We start from the raw sequence: 26,418 nt of genomic DNA on the forward strand, positions 1-26,418 counted from the left end.
AGCTGCTAATGACTGTATATCTCTTATAGGGTAGCAGCCATGCCAGCCACACTCTACCAAAGCTGGCATCACTCTGTGCCCAGTGTTCACTGCTCCTTTGCTCTTCTGAAAATGCTTCTGAACTGTGTGTCGTCTGCTGGGAACTTCTTTTATTGTTGATATCCAATCACTAATGCCACCATCTTATTTTATGTCACTGTAGTTCATTTCTTGTAACTGAAGCTCAGCATTTCACTGTGAACACTGTATGCCACAGGCAGCTTCTGAAAGACTCAACAAACACTGACATCAATAAATATTTATTCATTACCTACTACATGTGGGACATTGTGGGAGGTATCAGGGATGCCGTGATTAATGGCAGTTTCAACTTAGCGCATGAATTTGGTTCACACTTTTTCTTTTTCCCTTTTGTTTGCAAATGGGGATGAACCATTTGCTTTAACCACCACTCAGGGACAGCAGTTGGAAGCATTAGCCATGGTGGGCCTTGGGTTGCTTCAGTTCAGCTCAAGATGAGGAGCCGAGGCCAGGCAGGGAGCAGACTGTAAGCATTTCCCTCTGTGTCTCAGCTTCTGCTGCAAATCCTCATCCAGCAAAGGACATAGTCAGTGTCTAATGAATGAATGATAAACAAAAGCAATCTGCCCTGCATTCGCAAACCAGTGCAGGCAGGCATGCGTGCACAGGTGAACTCAGTGGAAAAGGAGGAATCGATGGTTAAGGGGACTCGATGGATGCTCTTAGTATCCTGCCAGTCCTTCTGCCAACCTCCCGCATCTCAGCAAACATCCTCACCTGCTTATCCAAAACCCAGGGCATCCCCACTGGCAAGGCCCATTCATTGCCTTTGCTTCCAGATGCTTGTGGAGTCTTCTCTACACCGCCCTCCTCTGTCCCTCTCCTGTCCTCACCTCCCTCTAGCCAGGCCAGTCTCTATGCAGGGTCGTCAGTGCCCCAAGCTTGTTTCTGCCCACTTGGTTCTTTCTGCTGCTAAGACACCACCTCCCCGGGAGATGCCCCCCAGCCACCCTTACTCAGAGTGCCCCCTGGAGACCTGGTCCAAGATGACCCCCTCACCAACTTCTATTTAGTTTGGTAAATATTTAATGCTACTCATGCTGGTAACCAGACACCCCATATCAATCCTTTTTACCCTTGAGTTGGCTGAGTTAGATAAAAGGATTTTGTAAACTATTACATGCCAATTGTAAGCAAATCACCGTCTGCATTATCATTACCTGACTCTCTAGCCACAACAAGGCAGGCTTACCCAATGTGTCTTCATCTTTATCCTGAAAATTTTCCCTGCATCCAGCTCCAGCAATGACAGAGGAGAGGAGAGCCACAGCGTAGAGCCGATGGGCAGAGTGGAGTATCCATTCACTCAAGCCACTGAATGGCATTTCTGAGAGCGTGGTCTTAGGTTATCACCAACACCTGTACACAAATGCAAGGGCAGGCACCTCTTGCACTTGTTCACACCACTTTATAGGTGCACTGAGCACACGCTCACATGCAGGTTCACACGTAAAGTATGCGTGTCTCTTTTTCTCCCGGACCAGACACTCAGATTCCTGCCCTCTGAGCCCTTCCGTTTCTCTCTCCTACAAGATTTCCTCCCTCTCTTCTCTTTCCCAGTCCGGTTGAGGGTGTGGAATCCCTCGGCTCTGTTGAGGTCTAAGTGTCCATGCAGGGGATTTGCCTGACCCTTTGTGCAGAGGTCATGGTACCCCAGTGTTGGCAGGGACAAGGCAGGGCCCTGTACATTTCCATACATGCTCCGTGCATGAGGTCATGGCTGGCTGACGTAGTATCCAGACAGTTGCTGCTGTCTGCAGAGCTGAATTGGAATACAAGCGCTGCATACTATTAGCTGTGTGCTTTGGGCAAGATCCTCAAACTCTCTGGGGCTCTCCGGTCAGAAATGCCACTGTATATTCTGATAGTTCTTGTGTTTGCTCTTTCATTGGGTGTAACATCCCTTAAGTAAAACACTCAAATCAAAAGTAAACCTCTCAATGAGGTTTTACCCATATAAACATACAAGTAGCCAACACCCAGAACAAGATCTAGAAGTTTCTCAACATTCCAGAATGCTGTATTGTGTTCCTTCCAATAACCACCCCTCCCTCCCTAGTTATGACTATTACCCTGACTGTTATCACCTCTTAAACTTTGACTTCACCTCTTAAACCTCATGCAGTGTATACTTTTGTGTCTGGTTTCTTTCCTCCATCTTGTCTATGAATTTCACCCAGATCACCGTATTTAGTACTATTATACTCTAGTCTAGTGCTGTAATTCTATAAATTATGTAGACTACATTTTATCTACCCTGCTCTTAATCAGCAATGGGGTTTCTTCTGATGGTTAGCTATTACTAAGGAAGCTACTATGAACATTCATCTCTAAGTTTTTGCTAGATATGTGTATTTCTTTTGGCTTTATCCTGGGTCAGAATTATTGGGTCAACAAATCAGAGAATAGTCATATATTTTGCATTAGTAGATTTAACCAAACCATTTTCCGAAGTATGAGGATAAATTTACACTCCACAAACAGTGGATGCTCCACATCCTCATCAGCACCAAATATTGTCAGCTTTTTTAAGTTTAGCTATTCTGATGTTTATGTAGAGATATTTCACTGTAGTTTAAATTTGCATTTGCCTCAGATGTAAACGCACTGAACATCTTTTAGTACTTATTAGTCACTTTTTTTTTTTTTTTGAGACAGAGTTTCACTGTACAGTTCACGCTGGCCTTGAACTCACTTTGTAGCCCAGGCTGGCCTCAAACTCTCAGCAATCCTCCTGTCTCAGCCTCTTGAGTGTGGGATTTATTAGCCACTTGTAAAGTATCTATTCAAGCTTTTGCAGAAATATGCTATCTGTGAAACTAGGCAAACTATTGATGAAAACAGATAAGGCAGAATTCAGCAATATACATAACGTTAGCAACTAGTCATTTCAATAATTGCTAATTGTTACAGTGAGTAAACGAGTTAGGCCAGGTCAAATAGGTACATGACTGAAATTTTTATCTTGAACCGATTATAGAGCTCACAGAGATCCCCACTTAGATTTAGCACAGTGAAGGAACACACACAAGAATCAAGGGTCTGCTGCGGCCAGCTAGCCCCACCTTAGAGGTTCCCTCACCCAACTCACTGTTTTTTCCTTCATTACAGGATCCCAACAGTGACCATCCCCTGAACAGCCTCGGTAAGCTCGGTCCTTTGTCTCCTTCAGCCTCTGAGCTCCAGTTACCAAGCAGAATCGAGCTAGTCTCACATGGCCCTCATTACCGCATGCCAAATGGTGCAGGAGACATCCAGCTCCTATCAATCCAACAGTCAATAAATGTTAAGTAATTGTAAATTCCAGGATTTATTCTAGAAGGAGGAGGCCTAGTCTCTGGGGAAACAGGGTTAATAAGCTTAAAGCTCCAGGAGCAGAGATTCCCCAGTTCCATCACCATGCCAGGGCCTGGGCTGCTGCTGGATGCTGGGATTTATTAGCCACGATGAGCCCTCGTGGAGTTTACAGGCCACCCAGGCTGTCGAGAAACATGCTGGCCCATGTTTTCACTGGTTGGAAAGAAAATGGCAGTGTTTGCCTGTTTTGCTGCAGAAAAATAATCTAACACATAGAATATTCCCAATTTTAAATGTTACATTTGGCTGTATCCTGGATCAGAGTTGTTGGGTAAATAAATCATAGAATAATCACATATTTTGCCCTAATAGATTTAACCAAACCATTTTCCAAGGTATTTGTATGAATTTACATGCCCACAAATAGCATATGTTACGTTTTCTTAAACCATTGATATCTATTCTTGACTTGGCTTACTGGACAAGCAAAACAAACAACGCATCAATTAATATGGACAGATCAATAAGAAAGTGCCTGATCCTGCTTACCTTGACAGTTTATTTCTCAGTTGAGGGTCATGAGTTAATAACGAACACAAACAATGGAATCTTCAGCAAGTAAAAATGGTAACTTTTTATGCTTTGGAATTTAATAGATCACTGAACCATGGTGACCCCCAAAGAACACTGGGCTCCCTAGGGCTCCACCCAGTGAGTAAGCCTGAAAACCACCAGACTAGAAAATGAGATGATTGTACCTCACATGCCTCGAGTGCAGGGAGTGAACCCTTCGAGCTACTCAAGTGGTCAGGGATGGCCCCAGGGGCCAGGCCGTACAAGATGAGTCAAATGTCAGCACAGAAGGAAGAGAGGAAGTCTCCAGGGAGAAAGGAAGAGCCCAAGCCTGCAGGCGCAGAGGTGAAGATTAGCAGGTTGTTCTGGGCCAGAAGCAAAGCTGCCAGTGCAGAGCTGGGCTCTGGTGAGGACTGGCTGTGGAAGTCCATTCGGCTAATTACTGACTTTGAAAGCACAGGGGAGAGTACAGTCCAGCTGTGGCGGTCACAAGGAGCCAGGGAAAATAAAACACCATCTTTCAGGAAGCTGTCCAGAAGCAGTGGGCAGACGGACTGGAGGAAAGATCGGTGGCAGGCTATTCATAGCTCAGAGGGTTCAAGAAATTAAAGGAAGTATGAAGCTCCTTCCCTTCCTGCTAGGAGAAGCCGGAGGACCCTGAGATCATCTGTGAGGTAGAGAGCTTGGGCCTGGACCCGGGGACTCGTGGCCCCCAGCAGATCATTCACCCTCCAAGAAAACAAACATAGAAAATGTCCCCAGGGGTAGGTGCTCCCACTAAGTAAACCATGAATGCATGAATGAACTAAATGGCACCACATTCACAGGAGAGAGGGTAGTTTTGAAAACTGGCTGCTAAAATGTGAAAGAGCTGACGTTACTGGTAACCTGTTTTGTGCCAGGCCCTCACAATTTACAGGCAAAGCACAGACAGTCCTCATCCCCAGCACCTGGCCCCTGTGTCCAAGGTTAAAACTCTCTTTTAAGAAAACATGAAGTTTTCATTAAAATCAGCATTTCTAGAGTGCCAGATTCTGGCAGGGTGTCATTCTCTGCTTTTGAAGAGTACAGGAAAAGGACAGAACTAGACAGGTGTCTAGATATCATGCAAAGCAGGATAAAAAGAGATCTGAAGACAGATGGAAGGGGTGTGCTTAGGAGCATATTCATTCAACACACACTTGGTGAATGTCTCCTGCAGGGCAGGCACTGTTGCAGGCACTGGGGACTCAGGAATGCACAAAGTCCTGCCTTCATGCGGTCTTCATTTCAGGAAAGGGAGAGACAGGAGACATGCAAAACAGGTAAAATATGCACCCTCCAGAGGACCAGCCTATTGCTCGCTTAGGTCCTAGCTCTTCCTGAAGGAGAGGTCCTCCAGGCACCTCCACAGCTTATTTGTCTGCAAGGAGAGGAGACTGGAAAGAACCACCTCTGCCCCTTATTGAGAACCTAACTGTTCACAGCCATTCCCATGACCCAGCTCCTTGAACGGCCATCGGAGTGAGGTGCACATGTAATTATTACCCATTTTAGGCCACAATGAGGTGCTACCTCACCTCCCTAATCCTCTTTTGATCCAGTCCACCTCCTCCCTGATGAATGATTCCTCTTTCTAAATATTATTTGATCATGTTATGCACAGACAAAACTCTACTGCCCAAAAACTTTTGACAACTCCACACTGTCTTCAGGACAAAGTCCAGTGTTTAGCATGGCTTTCAAACGTCTCCACAAGCTGAGTTTGTTTTGCTGCTTCCTAACATGCTTTGGCCCACCTCAGATTGTGGGTCACGGGCACTCAAGTTCCCACTTCACGTTGTCCTGGGCTGGTCCCACGACTCCACCTATACCTGAGTGCTACCCACTCAACAAGCTGTCCTCAGCCTGCCTTTGATGGTGCCTCTCGGTAACACACGCCACCTTCCACACTTTCATCCGTGTCCCTGTTTGCCCTTCTCCAGATTATAATTTCCTTAAAGACAAGAGCAGCCAGATGTGATAGTATGTACGTACAATCCCACACTCTGGGATTGTGAGACAGGAGGATTCCACATTCAAACCCAGCCGGGGCAACCTAGAAAGACCCTATCTCAAAATCAAAACTATAAAGAGGGTTGTAAATGTAGTTCAACACAAGCACCCTAGGTTCAACCACTAGAAACACATACAACACACACACACACACACAAAGACAAGAAAAATGCGAGGACTTACTGTTTGTTGACTGACAGAGATGGCAGCCATCCAGTTGCAACCATCTATAAGTATTATTAAGCCTCTGCTCTCAGCTCTCACTGGGCTGGAGGGCTCTACCTTCCTGAGCTTATAGTTTAATCAAAAGATAAGTCAGAGATAAGAGGAATACATCTAATGTTCAATAGCACAGTGAGGAACTGTATTTAGCAATTATATTTTAGGAGTTTCTGAATATTCCCAACACAATGAAGTCACAAGTGACCAGGATAATACTATACCAATTAACCTGACGGGATCGTCACACACTGTATATCTGCATTGAAATGTCCTACTGTAGCTCACAAACATGTATAATTACTATCAATTAAAAATTAAAAGATATTTAAAAATATGTCAGGAAAGAATAAAGGATAGCACAATGAATACCATTCATGTTCATGCAGGACTTGGCCAGTCCCAGGGCAGGCTCAGTGTGGACTGACCAGGGGACACATCCTAGGACAGGAGAGGGCTGTGATGGAGAACCTATGAAACCCATGTTATTATGTTTTCTTTTAAAACAAAAGATGTTAATGGATGAGTTGATTTTTTCTGAACTAAAACCTCAACATTGTGGTTTAGTGACAGTGTTGGTCCTTTATGATAAGTGGGTTTGGGGTTGCAGCTTGGTCACTGGGTCTCTGAAAGGTTCACCATCACTGGGCTGGGGAGACAGGAGCATGGCAGTTTGGAGGGCTGTGAGAGGTGGATAAACCTGAGGAAGGGAAGGAGACAGGCTGGCCTTGTCCTTAGGAAGAATCCCCCAGCATAAGCCAAGATTTTCCAGTTCTGCTATAGACGGGGAGGCTCCAAGCGCTGACCACACGCTCCTTCTCTCTGCCTCAAACATCCTGCAGATGCCACCCCTGTACGCAAGCCCCGGACTCGAAAGGAGACCTTCAGAAAGGTGGGGATCCCCATCATCGTGGCGCTTCTGAGCCTGATGATCATCGTCGTCGTGGCCATCCTCAGTAAGTTACAGCCCCTGGGTAGGTGCTAGGACCCTCCCTCCTTTACCCAGAGCTGTTAGTGGCAGCTTTGCCTACCTCCTGCACCCCCACAGCCAGAGGTGGGTGATCAGCATAAAGCCCTAAGAAAACAGAAAAGAAAAGTGCATCCACCCCTGCTTTGAAAGGAACCTTCTTCCAAGAGTGAAAGGAGAAGATGAACTCAGCTCTCATCCGTCTCTCCTCACCTCTCCCAGATTTCTCCTTCACTCATGACATGCGTCACAAACCCACACAGGCAATGGCAGGGCACCACTCCTGCCTCCTCCTTCCCGTTCCCTGCAGATTGACAGCTGTGTGGGTCTCAGCAGACCTTGGGACTGCCAGGACAGGAAGCATTTCTGCCAGTGAGATACACAGGAGTCATCGGGGAAGGTGGCACCCCCTCCCCAATTCAGCTCTGTCTTCATCATTTGAACGTCTGAGCCCTAGTGTGACCCTGAGAAGCCCACTCTGTGACACATAAGATTCAGCTATGTGAGCAGTGATTCCCACCACCTGGTCCAGCTCCCACACCCTGCACCTGAGTGCATCTCACAGTCACAGCAGGTTACTGAGCACAGCAGGAGCTGAGGCTCAGGAGACCAGGCTAGGCATCAGGACACTGGGGACAGAAACCTTGGCTCTGCCCCTTTGCTGCTGTGCAACCATAAATGGGCCCTCCGTCTCTCTTACCCTAAACTCTTCACCTGTAAAATGTCCTGTCTTTCACCGAGCAATGTCACGAGGACCCTGGAGATACTGTGAAAAAAAAAACCAAGTTGCATAAAAGTGTGTGCCATCGTACTGCCTGCTGAGATGTGACCCAGGCTGTGCGTTTACTAATCAGGCAGGACTATTTGGGCACCCTGGGAAGGGCTAGCTCTTTGGAAGCCATTTGCTTTGAAACTAAGGTGGCCTCTGCACCAGCAGCAGGGACCAAGCTTGTCAGAAGATACTTGGGGATCTCCTAGTCTAACCCCTCACTTTTTAATGGACCACTGAGGCTCAAAAGGAGGTGCAGAAACAAGGATAAAGCTACAAGAGGGTCCCAGGCATTTGACTAAGCAGGTCCAGTTCCATCCCAAGGCAGGAGATATGCAGACCCACACCATACGCACCACCTAAATCCCTAAGAGCCATGGATGGGTGTGTGAGACGCAAACAAATCCAAATCACTCCTTCTTGACCTTGGCTGACCTGACATGACAGTGACTGTGTTAGTCAGCTTTCTACTACTATCACAAAATACCTGAGATAATCAGCTTATGAAGAGAAAAAAGTTGCTTTGGCTCAGTGTTTTGGAGGTTCCTGCTCATGTTTGCTCCCACTGCTTTTGGGCCCATGCCAAGGTAGCACATCACAGCAGGATGATAAATCAGAGCAAATCTCTTTACATCAGGAGTCAGGAGGTGGGAGGCAGTGGAAGAGGCTGCAGTGCCATAATCCCCTTAGAAGGAATACGCTTGGCACCCTAAAGACCTCTCACTAGGCCCCATCCTGAAAAGCCACCACCTCCCGATAACACTTTCCTGGGGTTTGGGCCTCTGGGGGACATCCCAGGTCCAAATCACAGCAGTGGTCTATAGCATCCCCCAGATCTGCCACCTTGTTTTATTCAGACTAATATTAAAACAGGCTTACTTTCTCTGAGCCTGTGTTTTGCCACAATGGAAAGATAAGAGGCCAAATATATCCAAAGGAAGCCATAAAGGCCCAGAATCATAATCTAGAGTTGGGCTCTTGCTATCCCAGAAGGCCCTGAATGGTTTCCATGACTTGGTTTCTCCCAATCCTGGAATCAGAGGTGGCAAACAACTCCTTCACCCTGAGCTAGGCTGTCTCAATAACTTTGGCTCCTGGGTTATCAACTGTTGACCCTGTCTCCTGGCTTTGTCCCAGAAGGCTGGGATGGTCTCGCTTACTCTGGCTCCTGATCATGAACCAACCAAACTTGAAAGATCTAAGAATATCCTGGCCTGCTCCTTCTTTACATCACTCAAGAAAGGAGCATCAGGGCCAGTAGATCCCATCCTCAGATCCTTCTGGGAGGTAAACAGATGCTGGCTTTGTGACATGAACACTGTGAGGCTTTGGGAAATAAGCCCTAACCCTTCCCTCCTCGGGCTCCTTATCAGTTCTATAAATCAGAGTGACACCTCCCTCCTGAGGCTGTGGCCAGGATGCATGGGAACAGGATGGAAATTTGCCAGCAGACTGGCCAGGGGGAGCCATCATAGACCCACTGCCACCACTCTTGGCACAAGCTGAGACTGATGCTAACCTGGAAAGAATTCATTTAGGAGAGAGGGTGTGTCTGACTGTGTCATCACCAAAGAAACTTCTGGAAATAACTGTTCCCTAAGGGGCTGATTACACTAAATGCATTGCTGTCTGCCTAAGAGAAAAAGCAACAGAATTGACTGCAGCTGGCAGAATCTTAAGACAGAAGGCAGAAAACAAAACATCATTCTCCTCATGAGTCTTTCAATTCCAGATAAAAACACCTGTGTCTAGAACTATCCTTAGGAGTTACAAGACATTTGCACAACTCCCAGCTTACCGTTCTTCTCACCAGCCTGTGAGATGAGTACTAGCATTGCATCGTACAAAGGGAGAAACTTATTCCTAGCTGGGCTTCCTAGCTGGGAACGCACACAGTGAGAAACAGAGCCAGAACTAAGTCTCAGGACCGCGAGTTTCCCATCTGTCTCCTGCATCGTTACTTAGAGCCAGAGCTCTAAGTAAAAGACCAGCAGACCCATTTCTCAGCTTCCCCCACACACATTCTCACTCTGGAATCTTCTGCCATCTTATAGATGGGCCTGTGTTATGATCTCCACTTTTCCGACAAGGAAGCTGAGGCTCATGACCAGGTAGATCTAGTAAGCAGAGGATGGAGCCAGATTCGACTGTTTCCAAGCCCAGCATTAACTTTCAGGAAAACGCAGCTCTCCCTGTCCCAGCTGCCTGCATGGCCCTCAGCTCTCTCCGCCCTCTTTGCACTTGCCTTCCAGTCAAGGTGATTCTGGACAAATACTACTTCATCTGCCAGAACCCTCTGCACTTCATCCCAAAGGGACAGATGTGTGACGGCCACCGTGATTGTGCCGCAGGGGAGGATGAGGAGCCCTGTGTCAAGAGCTTCCCCGAGCAGCCTGCTGTGACAGGTGAGTCCACGTGGGGACAGAGTATGAGAGGGGTGCAGCCAGCAGGAAGTCTGCTCAGGCCCCCTGGGTCTGAGCGTCAGCTGACTATCTTGTCTAAGGCCGGGGATTTAGCTCAGCAGCACAAGCGTCTGCCTGGCAAGTGTGAGGTTGTGAGTTCGATCCCCAGGTCCCCCCCCACACACACCAAAAAAGGACATGTCTATGACTGATGTGTTGAATAGGGTTCGCCAGAGCAGGACCCTGCCATGTCTGTCTCTAGATCTCAGAACGTAACAAAAAGCAGGCACTCAGTAAAGGTTGGATGGAGGGGACAGGAAATTGTAACCAAACCTGTATCACTCCTGCTATACCTGCTTGGTTTTGAGAAAAGGCACTAACTTGGTTGACCTGGGAGTTTCTCCTTCCCATGAAATCCCTGATTTCAAGAAGACTAGAAAAGAGAGCGCCAGACCGTCCACTCAGCTAGTGACCCTAGGTTGATTAGTGTTTACTGTAACGAGCTGTGTAACCGGCCCTTCAGAAGAGCGTGAGCAACACGGATGATAACAGCCATGTTACTTCTTGATCTGTCTGGCAATTAGACTCTGAAGAGGAAAAGCCAAAGAGATGGGTGATAGGCCCGAGCTCAGGGACTTCCTGTGTAATTTGCTCTTTTTTAATTAAATCCACGTGCCTCCGAGCACCCGCAATCATCCTCCCAACAGACCTTCTCACTGGACTTCTACCCTGACCTTATATGGAGAAGCACACAGGTCTCCGGCTGAGCAGTTTCCCCAGGCTAAGCGAGCTGTGTGACCATAGAGTGACCACACAACAGTTCATTAAAACTGGTATCTATGGGGGCAAAAGGAAGTGATGTTACTCACTGTGCCAAGGCAAGAGGCCAAATGGAAATTGATACCAGAGCATCCACGTGCTTTAGCTACTGTCAAAACAAAGCCTAGACAAAGTCGATGTTACAAGAGTCAGGGCTCGTGAGGTCCCCAGTTCTGGGTTGGGGAACACTGAGTTGGTCTCAGAATGAGTCCTGAGGGGCTGGGCCAGAGGGCCCCTCCATCCCGCTGACCCAGGCTCCTCCCCTCCCAGTCCGCCTCTCCAAGGACCGATCCACCCTGCAGGTGCTGAACCCAGGCACGGGGAACTGGGCCTCTGCCTGTTATGACAACTTCACAGAAGCTCTGGCCAAGACAGCCTGCGGGCAGATGGGCTACAACAGGTACCCGCCTGTGCCTTCAGAGGCTGTGGCTTTGCCCCTGAAGTCTCCTCTCTCCTTCCTTCCTTCCTTCCCTCCTTCCTCTTTGCTTCCTCTCCCTCTCTTCCCTGTTCCTGCCTCCTTCTGCCTTCAAAATATAAATAATCGCGTCAGCTAGAACTGCTTTTGATTCCCAGCACTTGCACTTGTGGGAAATATGAAGAGAAAGCTCCTGGCCTCAGTCTCCTCAGGAGTTAATCAGGGGAAGTATTACCAACCTCACAGGATGGGTATGGGGTGCCAACAAGAGAATGTATGCATCCCCTGCCAACTTACATCCACTCACGCATACATCCACACGTGTGTACGCTCCCACATACACCGACACACAGCATATATATGTACACACACACACTTGTACATACTCTGACACACACCATATACACACAGAGTTCCAGGTCTTCTGCAGTCCTCTTTTTCCCTGTCCAATAAAACCAACATCTAATTTATTATCAAAGTCCCATTGGTTAAAATTGAATTGAAATGATCTTGATTTCATGGGGGCCCCATCACAGCAATCACGGCAGTCTCTCAACAAATTCCAAAAGCAGTTCCAAATCAGGAGTGGATGGAAAGAACTTGATTATAGAAATGGTAATTAGCATCATATATATTTATATTCACTTGCTCTTGGCAGAAAACCAAAAACATAGCTATTAATATATCTATATTATAAATAGGCTCAGAGAAAGTAACTTAGTTAGGTAGGAGGTTGGAGGTAGAGAACTAGCATCTATACCCAAAATGCCCCAGTTGGGGGTGGAGGGGTCAGGTCTTGGGTTTGCATATCAGGAGATTCTCTCTTCTTGCATGGCTTCATGTATAAGGAAGGGAACCTGAGACCGTTGATCACTCAGAGAGCCAGCCTGGAGAAGATAAGAAAGAGCATTTGTAGGATAGGACAGTCTCTACCTAGCAGGCATGAGCACGAAACTTCAGGATTTTGAGAAACTGGGCCCAAAGATGAGATGATAACTACTAAGCAGACATCAACAATCAATCACAGATCTCTGCTCCATGGATCCCTCAAGCAGCTTCAAGGTCCTTTTCAATAAATGCTCCAGACAGCCTTTACAAATCGACCTGGCCTATATGTACTCTGCTCTCTAGCTATCAGGCTTCTGTGCCTTTCCACCCTCTATGGGTGCAACTCCCAGTATCCTCGAGAGGGACACCATGCACTTTCATTTTCAAGGCGACGGGAAGGCATGTCTGGCCCCTGTTAAGGTCCACTCCTCCTGCAGCTGCCCTGACCTGGCATGGCTGCAGCCAGCCCCTCCTCCCACTGCAGTCCTGCCAACTGCAGCGTCAGCTGTAGGCTCAGCAGACTGAGGCTGGATTACAAAACCTGGGTATCTCCTAGGGTCCCCAAGATGATAGGCTGCAGGCATTTCTGTCCTTCTGGAGATCACTAAGACACCAAACAACCTAGCTCTTAGACTCATGAAATCAAATTTCTTTAGAATTATTCATCAGGCTATAACTGATGAACAGAAGGTAACTTTCACGGGAATGTGCATTTCCAACATTCTCTCTCTTTGGGTAGATTTCTCTACTCAGATTTTTCTTGCTTTCCTCTGCCTGGATCAGAATCACTTCTTGTCCTAGGACCACAAAGCCATAGGTGTGACCCTAGGGGTCATCTAGTCCATCCAAAATGTTACCAAGGAGAAAACTGAGGCTCAGAGAGACAGAAAAGGAATGCGAGCTCCCCAAGAGTCTTTGTTCCCCGTGCTGCAAACCACAAAGTATGCTGGGACATTTGAGCCAGGGACAGAGCTGGACACATCTCCAGAGCTCTGGGTTCCAGAGTAGGAGTCTCCACCCAAGAAAGCAAGGGTGCATGAACACTGTGCCCAGGGATGAGTCCAGGGTGCCAAGGGGAAGTCCTTACTGCACAGCAAAACAAGTCCCGTCCACTGACCGAGACCACCTCCACTTCCCCATTGTCCCCACCACCACTCTCTGCCACCCCCTCTCCTGCAAGAGCAGGCTGCTCCTACCATCTTGCTCTCGCCTCCCCCCAGCTCACAGCTCTTACCCCCTCCGACAGCCAACCCACTTTCCAAGCTGTGAAGATCAGCTGGGACCAGAAACTGGATGTTGTTGAAGTCATAGGAAACGGCCAAGAACTTCAGGTGCAAAACCCAAGTGGGTAAGTGATGGGTCTCTTCTGACGTGCAAAGACCATGCGTGGGGCTTCGAGGGCTGTAGCCAGCTGAGCCTAAAGAGACCAGCAGCAAAGGGAACATAAGCCAGATAACAAGAACTCTTCACCAGAGCTACAGATCACTAAGTGCCGCTATGGCATCACATTTCTGGGAGGTTTTCTGTGTTGACTTTTTTTTAATACGATGGACAGTTGGACAAAGTGTTCTGTCCTACCCAAAGGCAAAAGGGCGAATAAACTGGCCTTTCTATCCATCTGAATATAAAACCAAAAGCCTCTTGCTACTGCCTTGTGTTTCCTAATAAATTGCCCAATAAGCCACTTTGCAAAAGTCACTTTGTCCTTCTCCACCACTTACCCAAGTCAAAGCAGGACTTCCCTGTATTCCCAGTGTTCCAGAGAAAAGACCCTGGACTCTCTCCTCACTGCCCTGCGTTAGAACCAGCATCCAAATTAACTCTGTCCCACTGAGGCAGGGTGCTTTGGAGGGGATGCTGGCTCCTCAGCATTCAAAGTTGTTTCTGAGGGCTGAGTATTCATCAGAGTGAATCCTGAACAGTCAGGATCAGTAGTAGAATGACCGTTTGCCTTGAGTGCCATTAAAATCCTATTCTTCCATTTGGAAAGTCTGCAACACAACAGACTCTGTTCTGCGCAGTGTTCTTTTCCTGTTCAGGCTGCCAGGAGCCTGCACTGGGCAGAGTCCTGCACATAATTGATGCTCATTAATGGGGGTGTTGGATCAAATCAAATTGCATGAGTGTAAATGCGGTTTCTATAAAGTCCCCATCGTGCAGGTTTCAGATTTCCCAGGTACTGGGAAGGGGCTCGGGCCCGAGTCCCCTCCTCCCAGCCAAGGGAGAGTGGCACCCACAGGGCCCTGTGTTCTCTTGCAGACCCTGTGACTCAGACTCCCTGGTCTCCCTGCAGTGCCTTGGTGAGTATGCCTTGTCTCTGCAGATTTGGGGCTGAGCCCACAATGAGCGGGGGAAGGCCTTTGTCCTCATTCCTAAATATCCCAGAAACCAAGTTTCACTCTACTTTGGCCCAACTTCTGCCTTTGGACTTGTGGGTTAGTTCTCCTTCAAGTGGCTGAATTAAGAACTCAGTTCTATCATCTGATCGCAACCCACGGCCTCGGTGTGCTGTACAGTACTAATTTCTCATGACTGTAATGAAATACCCGAGGCAGGGTAAATTCATAAAGAGAAGAGTTTTGGAAGCTTAAGGGCAAGATCAAGTAGCCCCATTGATTTGCCCTCTAGTGAGGGCTTAACGTCAGACAATGAATGGATCATGGCAGGAGTACATACAAGAGTGAGAAATACATCACAGAATAGAAAGACAGAGTGACGCAGGGCTCAGGCTGGTTCTTATCACCACTCACTGTCATAAGCACTCCGAGATCCCACGAGAACTCAATCTGTTCTAAGGACAGTTCCTCAGTGACCCAAGGGTGGCCAGGACCCACTATGGAAGATACCATCACCTCAACCCCACCACTGTAGACAAAGGGCTCAGACATGAAGCTTCAGGGAACATATTTAAACCATAACCAACCACAGCGGGGGGCTACAAAAAAACTGACCTGGCTCAAAGGAAACTTTACATCAGGACAATGGCAGGCTGGGAATGTAGCCAGGGGCAGTGGTACAACATTCGCCGGGCATGTACAAGGCCCAGGTTCAATTCCATCACCTCCAAAAATAGACACAGTGCTAGGCACATAGCGAAAGGGTGGCAGCCTCCGGCCTTGGTAAGGAGCACCATGGCAGGGCGGCCAGAAGGGCCAGAGGGGCAAAGCACAAATGGGAAAGTGGGATTGGAGGACGCAACGGGGGCCAAGGGCTGGATGTGAAAACACGTGCAGGAGAGGGGGAAGGCAGGGGGGCAGACACGAGAAGAAGGACCTTGGAGAAAGATGATTTGGGGATGGAAAGACCCCGTTTCTGGGACTTCCCTTCTCATTTCCTGAGTCCAAAGTAGCTTTTGGACATTTGTTTAGTGTTGCTCAGCAGGAGTGGCCCAGGACGCTGCCTGCACAGGGTTTCTGTCATTCTGCATCCTTGTTCACTTGCAAGGACATAAACTCCCAGCATCACAACTCCCCTCTTCCATTCAAACCTGGTCCGTCCTCCCCACCTCCCGCACCAGTCCTGAAAAGAAAATGGTGTGCGTTCTCAGGCCACAGCCCCATCCTGTGGCCTAACTTCCTCTTCCGCCTCCTCGATGCTGAGCTCAGCCTGCGGGAGCAGTGCTAAGGCCTCTCGCGTGCTGGGCGGTGAGCAGGCGTCTGTGGAGTCTTGGCCCTGGCAAGTGAGCATCCAGTACAACAAGCAGCACATCTGTGGCGGGAGCATCCTGGACCCCTACTGGATCCTCACGGCAGCCCACTGCTTCAAGTAAGGACCTGGGTATCAAGGCCACGAAGGGCCCGTCTGACTTACTTCCTATGCCTACCCCCTCTCCATGGAGACCACTGCTAGGGTGGACAGCTGTGATGCCCTCTGCTGGAGACTGCTCAGACAGCAGAGGGTGCTGCCCACCAAGCTTGACCTCTGCTGGGTAGAAAACCATCAGATACCCAGGATCCTTCGCACCACAGCCCAGCCCCATCCCCTTTCACTCCACAAAAACTCATCCATCCTCCCTGGGGTCCTGAAAACTCTCTCCCTGCCAGTCTTCCAGGAAGTGTCTCCAAGACTAGAATCACTGTTATTCCTCATTTTATACAGAAATTTAAACAGGGATAGTCTCCCATTGGGTCCAGCAGAGATGGACCTGGCCATACCTCTGGGGAGGGCCACACCCATGCCCTCTGGACTTTCACCAAACCCAGGTGCAGCAGACAAACCCCAGCACTGCCTTCAAGTCACTCCCAGTCCAGGTCAGGGGTTCTTAGCCTTTCTGAGAATCTGGCAAGAGCTATAAATCCTCTCCTAGAAGAACTGCACACTACACAGTGTCTGGGGCAGGGGGGACAGACATCGCGTATATGACTGACCTCAATATGAGTGCCACATGAGTAAAAGACCAGAACAAAAATGGGAGGCTAGCCCTTGGGAAGCTGAGGCAGGAGGATCACAAGTTTGAGGCCACCTTGCCTACACAGTAAGTTCAGGGCCAGCCTGCACCGCATGGATGGTGAGAACCTTTCTCAAAAAAGAACAAGGTTAAGAAGAAAGAGTATCAGGACCCCAGGGTTAGGCCACAGGACAGCCACGTCTCCAACACTCCAGGCAAAAGTCTCCCTGGGCAAGTCTCACCAAAGAAAAAGGAATCAAATCTCCTTTGAACATAGTGCCTGTTTGGTAAATCCTCTGACTGCCCTGATGTACCCCCAGACCCCCACATTCCCATCGTCATGTTAGGTAGCATCATCCACAGGACCTCAGGAAGCCAGACCTTACCCACACCTCCTTGGGTCTGGCTCACGCCTAAAGCCAGCTGTCTCTTCGCACAGGAAATATCTAGATCTGTACAACTGGAGGGTGAGGGCTGGCTTCGACACACTGGGCAACTTCCCATCCCTGCCGGTGGCCAGTATCTTCATCACTGAGCAGAATGACTCCTACTCCAAAGAGAATGACATTGCCCTCATAAGGCTACAGCTCCCTCTTACATTCTCAGGTGAGTGGCGCGGTTGGGGACAGAGACCAAGCCCTCCGCTGGGTCTGCACACGCTCTGCCTCTACACCACTTAGTGCCCTTGGGTGCACTCATCCCGTCTCCAGACCCCAGCTTTCCCATTTGTTTCTGACTAATGCATCAACCCAGCGTCACCAACACCACATGGTCACCTCCCCCTGAAGCTGCCAGTTGTCAGCCCCCATCCCCTGCCACAGGGGCCTCCAAGGTCTCTTTTCTCCATTTGGAGCACAAATGAGAATCACAGTCACAGAATTTGGGAGTTAGAAGGACCCTTGTAAAGGGTCGCCTGGCCCGTTACCCACATCCTGGCAGTGCCCAAAAGCTTATCTGGCCTCCCTACTGGTGGTGCATCACTTGCCACCGCACGAGGGGGAACTGGTTACTTCTGAGGCAGCCCACACAGACTTTGAACAGTTCCGTTAGCTGCCGCATGCTTGTACAGAGTAATTTTTAGATTTGTACTTTCATCCCTGAAGGGACCACAGGATAAAGGCACCCAGGGGGAAAGTTTCCTTGTCAAATAACTTCATTTAGCGTAATTTCATTCTTGGAGTGTATTAGCTTACTAGAGGTATGAAAAGTGTTTTAAAGGACCTCTTCTCTTGCATGAAATCCACTTTGGGGGGGTGTTACTGAGGGAGAAACCCAAGGTCTTCACACTTAGCTATGTCTCCTTTTGGCTTGTTTGGTTTTTGTTTATTGGTTGGTTCCTGAGATGGGTTTTGCCAAGTCTCTAAATTTCCCAGGTTGGTCCCCAACTTTCAGTCACAGTCTTTCTGCCTCTGCCTCTCAGAATGTTGGAATCACAGGCATGAGCCACCATGTCTGATTGGAGTCCACACTTTTTAGACTTATTTGACCACAGAGTCTTTTTCTTTTTCATATTATTTCTCTTAGCATCCCACACAAGTGGTGGGTTCCTCTCAGAGGGCTTAGCTGCCACAGTATCCTGAACTCTGTCTCTCTTACAAATTTTTTGACTTGGTGTTTGCATTAATCAGCCTTGGTAAGGTGACAGACACACAGACAGCAGCCTTTGAAAGGAGAGCTTATTGCCTACAGCTCCTGAAAGAAGGGGCGTGCGGGGCCCTGTGGGGAAGCTCCAGGTCAGTGCAGGTCAGGACAGGGAGCTGGGCACAGCCCGGAGCCCTGACGGTTTCCAGGGAAAGGCACCACAAGGTCAGGTAGGTGAATCTGAGCACGCTGGGGAGGGGACAGTGAGAATAATTCTCTAGGCTTGTCTTTAGTTGTCACGGTCCTGGCACTGGGGTGATGTATGGAAGAAGACGATACTGGCTTTGGGCTGGGGATATAGCTCAGAGGTACAGAGTTAGCCTAGCATGCACAAGGCCCTGAGTTCAATCCCCAGTACCACAAAAACAAAGAAAATACTGACTTTGTGTGTGAGTTAGATAAAGGACGTGGCCAGGGTATAGGCTTTGGATTGGGTGGTTTGCATGTTAAAAGTATGCCCACAGCCCAGTGGTTTATTATCTCTAGGAATTAGCTAATCAACTCTCTTCCAGACCAGTAAGCTCCCCAATATGTCAAAGCTACACAAAATACAGACAATTTTTAAAATATCATTAATACAGCATCTCCCTCTTCTGCTCCTGGTAGGCACAGTCAGACCCATCTGCCTGCCCTTCTTTGATGAGGAGCTCGCTCCAGCCACCCGACTCTGGATTGTTGGATGGGGCTTTACAGAGCAGAACGGAGGTAAGTCCTAGCCGGGTCTCTTTTCTCTGTGTCTGTCCCTAAGTTGCTAAACTTTACTAAAAAATAAAAAAATCCTGCAAGGCAGGAGGTGTCCTTGTATGAGGAAGAAGTTCCCACAGACAATAGGAAAGGGAATTAATTTTCGGAAAAGCCCATTCTAGAAGACCAAGTCCCCAGGCTCTTGACGTAAAGCAAAGAGCGTTAGTGACCCAGAAATTAACCTGGGCTAGACATAGAAGATCAGAATGAGGACGTGTGTTTTCAACCTCCCAGGGGAGATGTCTGACACCCTGATGCAGGCTTCTGTCCAGGTCATTGACAGCACCCGGTGCAACGCAGAGGATGCGTACCAGGGAGAAGTCACCGAGAAGATGCTGTGCGCAGGCGTCCCGGGTGGTGGTGTGGACACCTGCCAGGTGGGGCCTCCAAGGTTTGTGGGGAGCTCCATGGCTGGGGATGTAGGTCCCAGACAAAAAACCCAGACACTGAAAACCTCACATGAAACTTTCCTACTCAGATAAAGAATGAGTGAGTAGATAGATGAATAAATGGATCCGAACAAGCAGGTAGATTTCCAATGTCTTGTTTCGTACAAAGATGGCATTATCACCCTCCCCATCCACACTTAGTTTTCATCCTCTACAGTATTATGAACCCTTGAGGACAGGGATGCCAGGTTCCTTTTCTCTGTGACTGTCCTAAGATGCTAAACTTTCCTAGAAAAAAAGCCTCTTGGGCTGGAAAACCTGATGCATGTCCCCTTTCCTCAACCTTCCTGGCCATCAGGAGAGCTTAGCAATCCTGACAGCCGTACTTCCCTGAGGATCGTCAGGACCAATTTCTTTAAAACCTCTAACTCTACTCCTACTCCCACCCTAGTCATTACAATCCTTCAAGAGACATCACTTGGCCATCTCTGTGTGCTGTGAACATCTGGGATGCAGAGGACAGCATCTGCCCTCGGGGACCCGCCCAGCGATGGTGGGGGGCATGCACACACAGGCAGCTGGGTTGTGGGTGTTGATGGAAGCTGACAGGCAGGTCTCAGAGGAGTGCATTTCTCACTATCTGACATTTACTTTTGTTATTCGCTTGCTTACATGCACTGTCATCCCATTTGACTCCAAGCTTCCTGAGGGAAGAGATCTTTGGGGTGCTTTTCTTCATTACTTGAACCCCAGTTTCCCAAACCGTACATGATACCAAATATCATGCACTCTGTAAGTGTTGTTAGACCAACTTAGGAACTACCCAGTAAAACAGAGATAACCAAGCTTCCTTAGAAGGAAAGGCCCTCATTTTGCTAGGTGAGCTGTAACTTTCTGGGCAATGACAGCAGCCAACTCACAACTTACCTGACCCCAGGCGGGCTCCCTGTGCCCCGGGAGAGAACAGCATTTGAGATGTGGAAGCATGATTGTGGGGAGGGTGGAGGAGCAGAGCACGAGTGAACAGAGGGGCCAGTTTAAGGAGAGGAGAAAGAAAGCCAGCCCCTGCCCTTCCCTCCCAGCAGCCCAAATTCTGACCTCTCACAGGGTGACAGCGGTGGGCCCCTGATGTACCACTCTGAGAAGTGGCAGGTGGTAGGCATTGTGAGCTGGGGCTATGGCTGTGGGGGCCCAAGCACCCCAGGAGTATACACCAAGGTTACATCTTATCTCAACTGGATCTACAGTGTGCGGAAGGTGAGCCCCTGTGCCCCCCATGGTGCCCTCCCTCTTTTCTTCCACCCTGATCATCCTTAGAGTTGACTTCAGTGGATCTGACAACACTTTACATCCCAAGCTTCTCTCCCAACAAGCTGTCAGCCTGAGATTCCCCCATTAAGGCTGTAAATCCTTAGGTCCGAGATTCCTGTTAAGTGCATGCATCTAAGGTATGGAACACATCAAGCTCTCCCATTCTTTATTTTCTAACAGAAAGCAACTATCAGATCCTTTCCAGAGAGATTCTGGTAAGGCAGAGAATGGAAGAGCTTATGAGGCTTCCTGGACCCAGGAGAATAGAGAGAGAGGTGCAAAGGCTTCCCTTGGCAAGGGAAGCTAAGTTTGCACTTAGCACTACTCTGCCCAGCTTTAAATCATTTGACTTTCTCCTCGCTGTTCTCTTCCATCTAGTCCCTGTGAGGTGCTGAGCTGCTTTCCCCTCCCTCCCCACTTGGAGATCTCCCAGAAATCAAACTCAGAGCAAGAACTTGGGCACAGCTCTCTGCCTGCAGTCTTGGGATTTCTTGGATCAACAAAGGGCCTCCGTTCCTGAAAGAGACCTCATGCTCCAAAGGGACCAGAAGAAAGTCAGCTGCCTTAGCTCAGCCATCCCCAGGAATCACATGGTGCACTGAACAGGACCAGGCGACAGAGGCATTGCTGAACAGAGAAGCAACCTCCCTCTACCAAGCGGAGATCTTCCATGGGAATTCAGAGAACTGAAGGCTGCGTGGAGGGGGAAAGGGAAGGGTCTGAGCAGCCCTCCCCTCCGCCATCCCCAAGCCCACTGAAACGAGGAACCAGATGTAACGTAAAATATATCGTCCTACTGTGGAAATGACTACTGACACATATCACTGTCATTATTGATACTTGTATGGCTGCTATCATTAAACAGGTGTGTGAAATCTCTGCCATTATCTGAAATGTTTGGGGGCTGACTGGATAAGAACCAACCTTTATTCTTTGACCTGGAGATGAAGAGTCTTGAGGAAGCATTCCTCAAAGTAAAAGCAGAGGAAAAATGAGACACAGTGAGGGCAACATTGTGTTGCAAACAGGGGAGGCCAGAGTGGACAAATCTCATCCCTACGCACGCCTTCTCTCTTTGTTGCCAATCTGTCGAGGGTTCTTTTGCTCAGTTTGGATGGAAACTACAAACTGGCAAAAACGCTGCTGAGTTAGCAGCTCCTGGCGTTAAGTGCCAGCAACCCTTGACCTTCAGTGTTACGGCTCTGCTGCTCTCTGGCACTCCTATCCACTCCTCAGCAGCCCAAGCTAACCCTTGGCCGCTGTCCGGAGCTCTCCCAGCAGCTTCTGCTGTGGCTCTGGTGCTTCCTGGTGATCTCCGCAGATCTCTGCCAAACAGTGGCAGTGGCTGCCAGTGGCCACTCCCAGTTGACACCAGTCATCTGCTGCCTTACACAGCCACCAGCGGACACCAGTTGATGCCAGTTATTGCCAGAAGTCACTGCTGGTCTCTGCCATGGATCTCCACTGAACTTTGTCTTTTGCTCCTGGTCTCTGCCACTGGTCTTAGAACTCTTCAGAATGTGTACAGCTCTTTTAAATATGACCTGCTCTGTCTATACTACACAGGATAAGAATCCTCAGGGCCGTCACAGATATAAAGCCTTATTTGGACCTACAGCACAAGAATTCAGCACATTGGAGGGAGCCCTCCTTGTCAAACCCAAAGAGTATGAGGGGGGCACTGCTTATATAGGAATTGTTTTAAGTTTCAAAGAGTCATCTGGGATGGATTCACATTCAGGTCCAACCTTGAGGATTGGTTAAAACTTCAAGCCTACTAGAGCAATGTCATCTGAGGTCATAGGGCAGAGTCAGCAGGGTGGTCACAGGATAAAATCATCCAGGACTAGATCATGCTTTAAGCCTACAGTGGCCAATTAGACATTTGCTGGAGTGACTTGTGTGTCTAGGACAGGGAAATGATTTAGGAACTTAAAGGTAACATTCAGCAGGGTTACCCAAGTTTCTAGAAAGAGATATTGAACCTCTTGAGTCCTGACTTCTACCCAGAAATCCCTCAGTGTGGTTCCTTTGAATTTTCAAAATATTACTTGCCAAGAAAAAGGCAGTCTCCCAAGTTCTGGGATATTATCATGATAAATTCCTGCACTTAAAATGGTTGGATAATTAAGCCACATGGTCTTCTCTGGCAGCTAAATGGAGACTTCGATTTTATGAAGACCCTCTTAGTATAGCTGAGTCACATCCTGCGTAAAAAATACACCTCTAATTCCATCTACTTTAGAGACTAAGGCAAGAAGATCACCAGTTTGAGGTCAATCTGGGAAACTTAGCTAGACTGTTTCTAAAAATTTAAAGGACTAGGAATTTAGCTCATGGCTCCCTGATTCAATACACAGTACTAAAGAAAAATAAAGAGCCTATATAAAAGATACCTGTCAAGGTCTTAAGTAACAGAAATCCACAAAGGTCCAAAAATAAATAAATAAACAAACAAAATTAACAAACCATCAGTGTCATGGTTTATGTTTGTGCCCCCCCAGGCCTCGTGCATTTGCATTGTGCATTTGTGATGGTTCACTGTCTAGTGCTTGGATTGATGGTGTCAGCGCTCCACCCACAAAGGGGTGGCGCCAGGATGTGATGTAATGGCAGGAAGAAGGTGTGTCTTGCTCTTTTGCCGGTTTCTGCCTTGCTGTTTGCAGCCACCATGAACTGCGGCCTCACCATGCCACCCAGCCTTGGAGCCAACTGAGTATGAAATGAAACCTCTGAAAACTGTAAGAAATAAACCTTGTCTTTCCCAACTTTGGGCTTTAGGTATTTTGTCTCAGCAATGAGTAAAAAGTAACTAAGACAGTCAGAATCATGAGTTGAAACTAAAGTGGTGATCTAAAAGCAATAAACTAAAATTTTGGATTGGCTGAAAACCTCTCTGAAGGCTGACATCAGAACCAAGCCTGGATCCCTGCAGATGGGACAGCTGAACCTACTGCTCCCATGAGGCAGAGACATCTGAGAAACATGAGAGATCCCAAATAGCAGACTCTCTGGAGAGAAACAGCCCTGAATTTTAGAGCCTCAGGATTCCCAGACCCCTTAAACATGAGCTTGAAATTGAAGTTTAAAGTTGGGAATCATAATAGCAACTAGTTTGGGATCCCAAAGACTACAGATGTCAGAATAATCAGATAACAACTAATTTGCTTGGACTATTCTTACGTGCCAGATATTGTCCTAAGTGTACTGATTCATGCAATATTGACACAAACCTGTAAGATGGTGTTATTCTTAATCTTATGCCATAGATTTTTTTTTTTGGCCTCAGGCCTGTGAAGCCAACCAATCAATACAAGCATTTTGTACCTCTGTTCCTATCATCCCAGCCTGTGTTCCTCCAAATCAGCTGGTTGCTGGGAGTGGGGGTGCCTCTTCCTGTCTCACAGCCCACATACCAGGAGGGCAGTTGACTTCTTGGTTCTCTTCCCAGCCCATGACTCATGACAACTTATTAAACATTTAAATAAATAAATAATTTTAATTGTGATTAAAAATATACATAACAAAATTTACTATCTTTTTTTTTTTTTGCAGTACTGGGGATTGAACTCATGACCTTGCATTTGCTAGGCAGGCACTTATGCCACTGAACTAAATCCCCAGCCCACAAAACTTATCATCTTAACTATCTTAAGGGTACAGTCCAATAATTCATACATTTACATCATTGTACTACCAGAACCACCATCCATCCACAGAACTGCTTTCCCTATGTAAAATTTAAACTATATATCCAGTATGCAGTTACTTCTCATTTCTCCCTGACAACAACAATTCTTCTTTCTTACTTTTTTTTCTTTCTTTTTCACAGTACTGGAGATTGAATACAGGGTCTTTAAACTGTGCCTTACCCCTGGTCTTTTCAGTCTTTATTTTGACATAGGGTCTCACTAAGTTTCCCATGTAAAACACAAACTCTCAGATTCCTGAGCCACTGGGATTACAAGCATGTGCCACCATACGCAGCCCACCATTCTACTTTTTGTCCATGACTTTGACTGTTCATATAAGTGGAATCATAGTATTTGTCTTTTTGTTCTTTGCTTATTGCATTTAGCATAATGTCCTCAGGTTCATTCATGTTGTAGCATATATTTGAAGGGCCTTCCTTTTTAAAACTTAATAATGTTCCATTATTTATGTCACATTTTATACATTTATCCACTAACAAACATTTGGGTTACTTCTACCATTGGGCTACTGTGAATAACGCTGCTATGGACCTGAGCCTATAGGCATCTCTTTAACACTCTATGTGCTCAGAAGTGAAATAGCTGTATCATATAGTAATTATATGTTTTTAATTTTTAAGACCACCATAGTTTTCAATAGAGTGTGCACCATTTAGATTGATTTTTACACACATTAACAGTTCACAAGTTTCCAATTTCTCCACCTCCTCACCAACACTTGTTATTTTCCATTAAAAGTGCATTTTAACAACCAAGGGAAAATGTCTGGAAGGTTTTAAGAAGAATGAAATGGAGCTTTTAGAAATAAAAACTATAATGATATTGAACAAACAAGTGGTTCAAATAAATAGCATTTAGGACAAAGATTAAGAGTGAAAGAATGAGCTAGGAGGTAGATTGAAGAAGTTAGTAAACTGATAAGAGAAAGGGCCAAGGATCTATCTCAGAGGCACAAGTGCCTGCCTGGCAAACGTGAGATCATCAGTTCAATCCCTGATACCAAAAAAAAAAATAAAACAAAATAAATTTATAAAAGAAAGATCAAATGAAAAATATGAAAGCAAGGCAAGGAGCAATAAAGTCTACACTGGTAAAATCTAACATGGCTGGGGCCCCGAAAGAACAGTAAAGAGACACTGAAAAAGAGGTGATTCCAAAGGAATAAGGGTTAGAAGTGCTCCAGGGCTGATAAGGCATGAATCCACAGACACAAGCATTTGTCATCGTAGTGTAAATTTATACCACTAAGGTGGAAAATTAGGGAAAAAATCCATACCTAAACACATTATAGTAAAACTGCAGGGCATCAAAGATAAACAGTTTGAAACATCCAAAAAGAAAGCTTAGACCACCACAGGACCACAAAGGCATCACAGCAAAGACTAGCAGCTGACTCACCTTCCAGTAATAAAAGACGCTGGCAGACGATGGAGTCATACCTTAAGCTGCCAAAGATAGCTAATGATCACTCAAGGGTTGTGAACCCTGGAAAACTGTCTTTAAAGAATAAAAGCATGTTCAGGAAACCGAAACTTGAGTTTACCACCAATAAGCCTCCCAAAAAGAAATATCTACAGCACATAATCAAGAAAAAAATCATTCCTAAAAGAAAGAACTAAAGAGCAAAAAGGAACAGTGCAAGAGGCACCTATAAAACGTACATAAAACTGCACCCATGTTTATAGCAGCACACTTTGTAATGGCCAGATCTTGAATACAACCTAAATGCCCATCGACTGAAGAATGGATAAAAAAAATATGGTATTTTATACAATGGAATACTACTCAGCCATAAAGAAAGATAAACTGGAGATTTATAGGTAAATGGA

The 26,418-nt window shown here is 47.2% G+C and overlaps 1 protein-coding gene across 3 annotated transcripts in view; it reads left to right on the forward strand.

Moving 5' to 3' along the window:
* The window catches only part of Tmprss4 (transmembrane serine protease 4), a 40,292-nt gene extending 16,648 nt beyond the window's left edge, over window positions 1-23,644 (forward strand). The window contains exons 2-13 of one of the 3 annotated variants that reach the window (XM_013155680.3): window positions 3,193-3,226; window positions 7,047-7,160; window positions 10,193-10,345; window positions 11,432-11,561; window positions 13,651-13,752; window positions 14,664-14,704; window positions 16,010-16,169; window positions 17,231-17,397; window positions 19,039-19,137; window positions 19,411-19,553; window positions 20,673-20,822; window positions 21,255-23,644. In XM_013155680.3, the coding sequence (XP_013011134.1) occupies window positions 3,193-3,226; window positions 7,047-7,160; window positions 10,193-10,345; window positions 11,432-11,561; window positions 13,651-13,752; window positions 14,664-14,704; window positions 16,010-16,169; window positions 17,231-17,397; window positions 19,039-19,137; window positions 19,411-19,553; window positions 20,673-20,822; window positions 21,255-21,263 (1,302 nt within the window). In that variant the 3' untranslated portion in view covers window positions 21,264-23,644. Of the gene's footprint in view, window positions 1-3,192; window positions 3,227-7,046; window positions 7,161-10,192; window positions 10,346-11,431; window positions 11,562-13,650; window positions 13,753-14,663; window positions 14,705-16,009; window positions 16,170-17,230; window positions 17,398-19,038; window positions 19,138-19,410; window positions 19,568-20,672; window positions 20,823-21,254 lie in introns of all 3 variants that reach the window. The other 2 variants (XM_023566214.2, XM_013155681.3) reach the window with 2 other exon arrangements.
* Window positions 23,645-26,418: the final 2,774 nt, after the last annotated feature.

This window comes from Cavia porcellus, unplaced genomic scaffold (assembly GCF_034190915.1).
Source record: "Cavia porcellus strain 051 isolate PalLab524CR breed Dunkin Hartley unplaced genomic scaffold, mCavPor4.1 scaffold_9, whole genome shotgun sequence".
Lineage (NCBI taxonomy): Eukaryota > Metazoa > Chordata > Mammalia > Rodentia > Caviidae > Cavia > Cavia porcellus.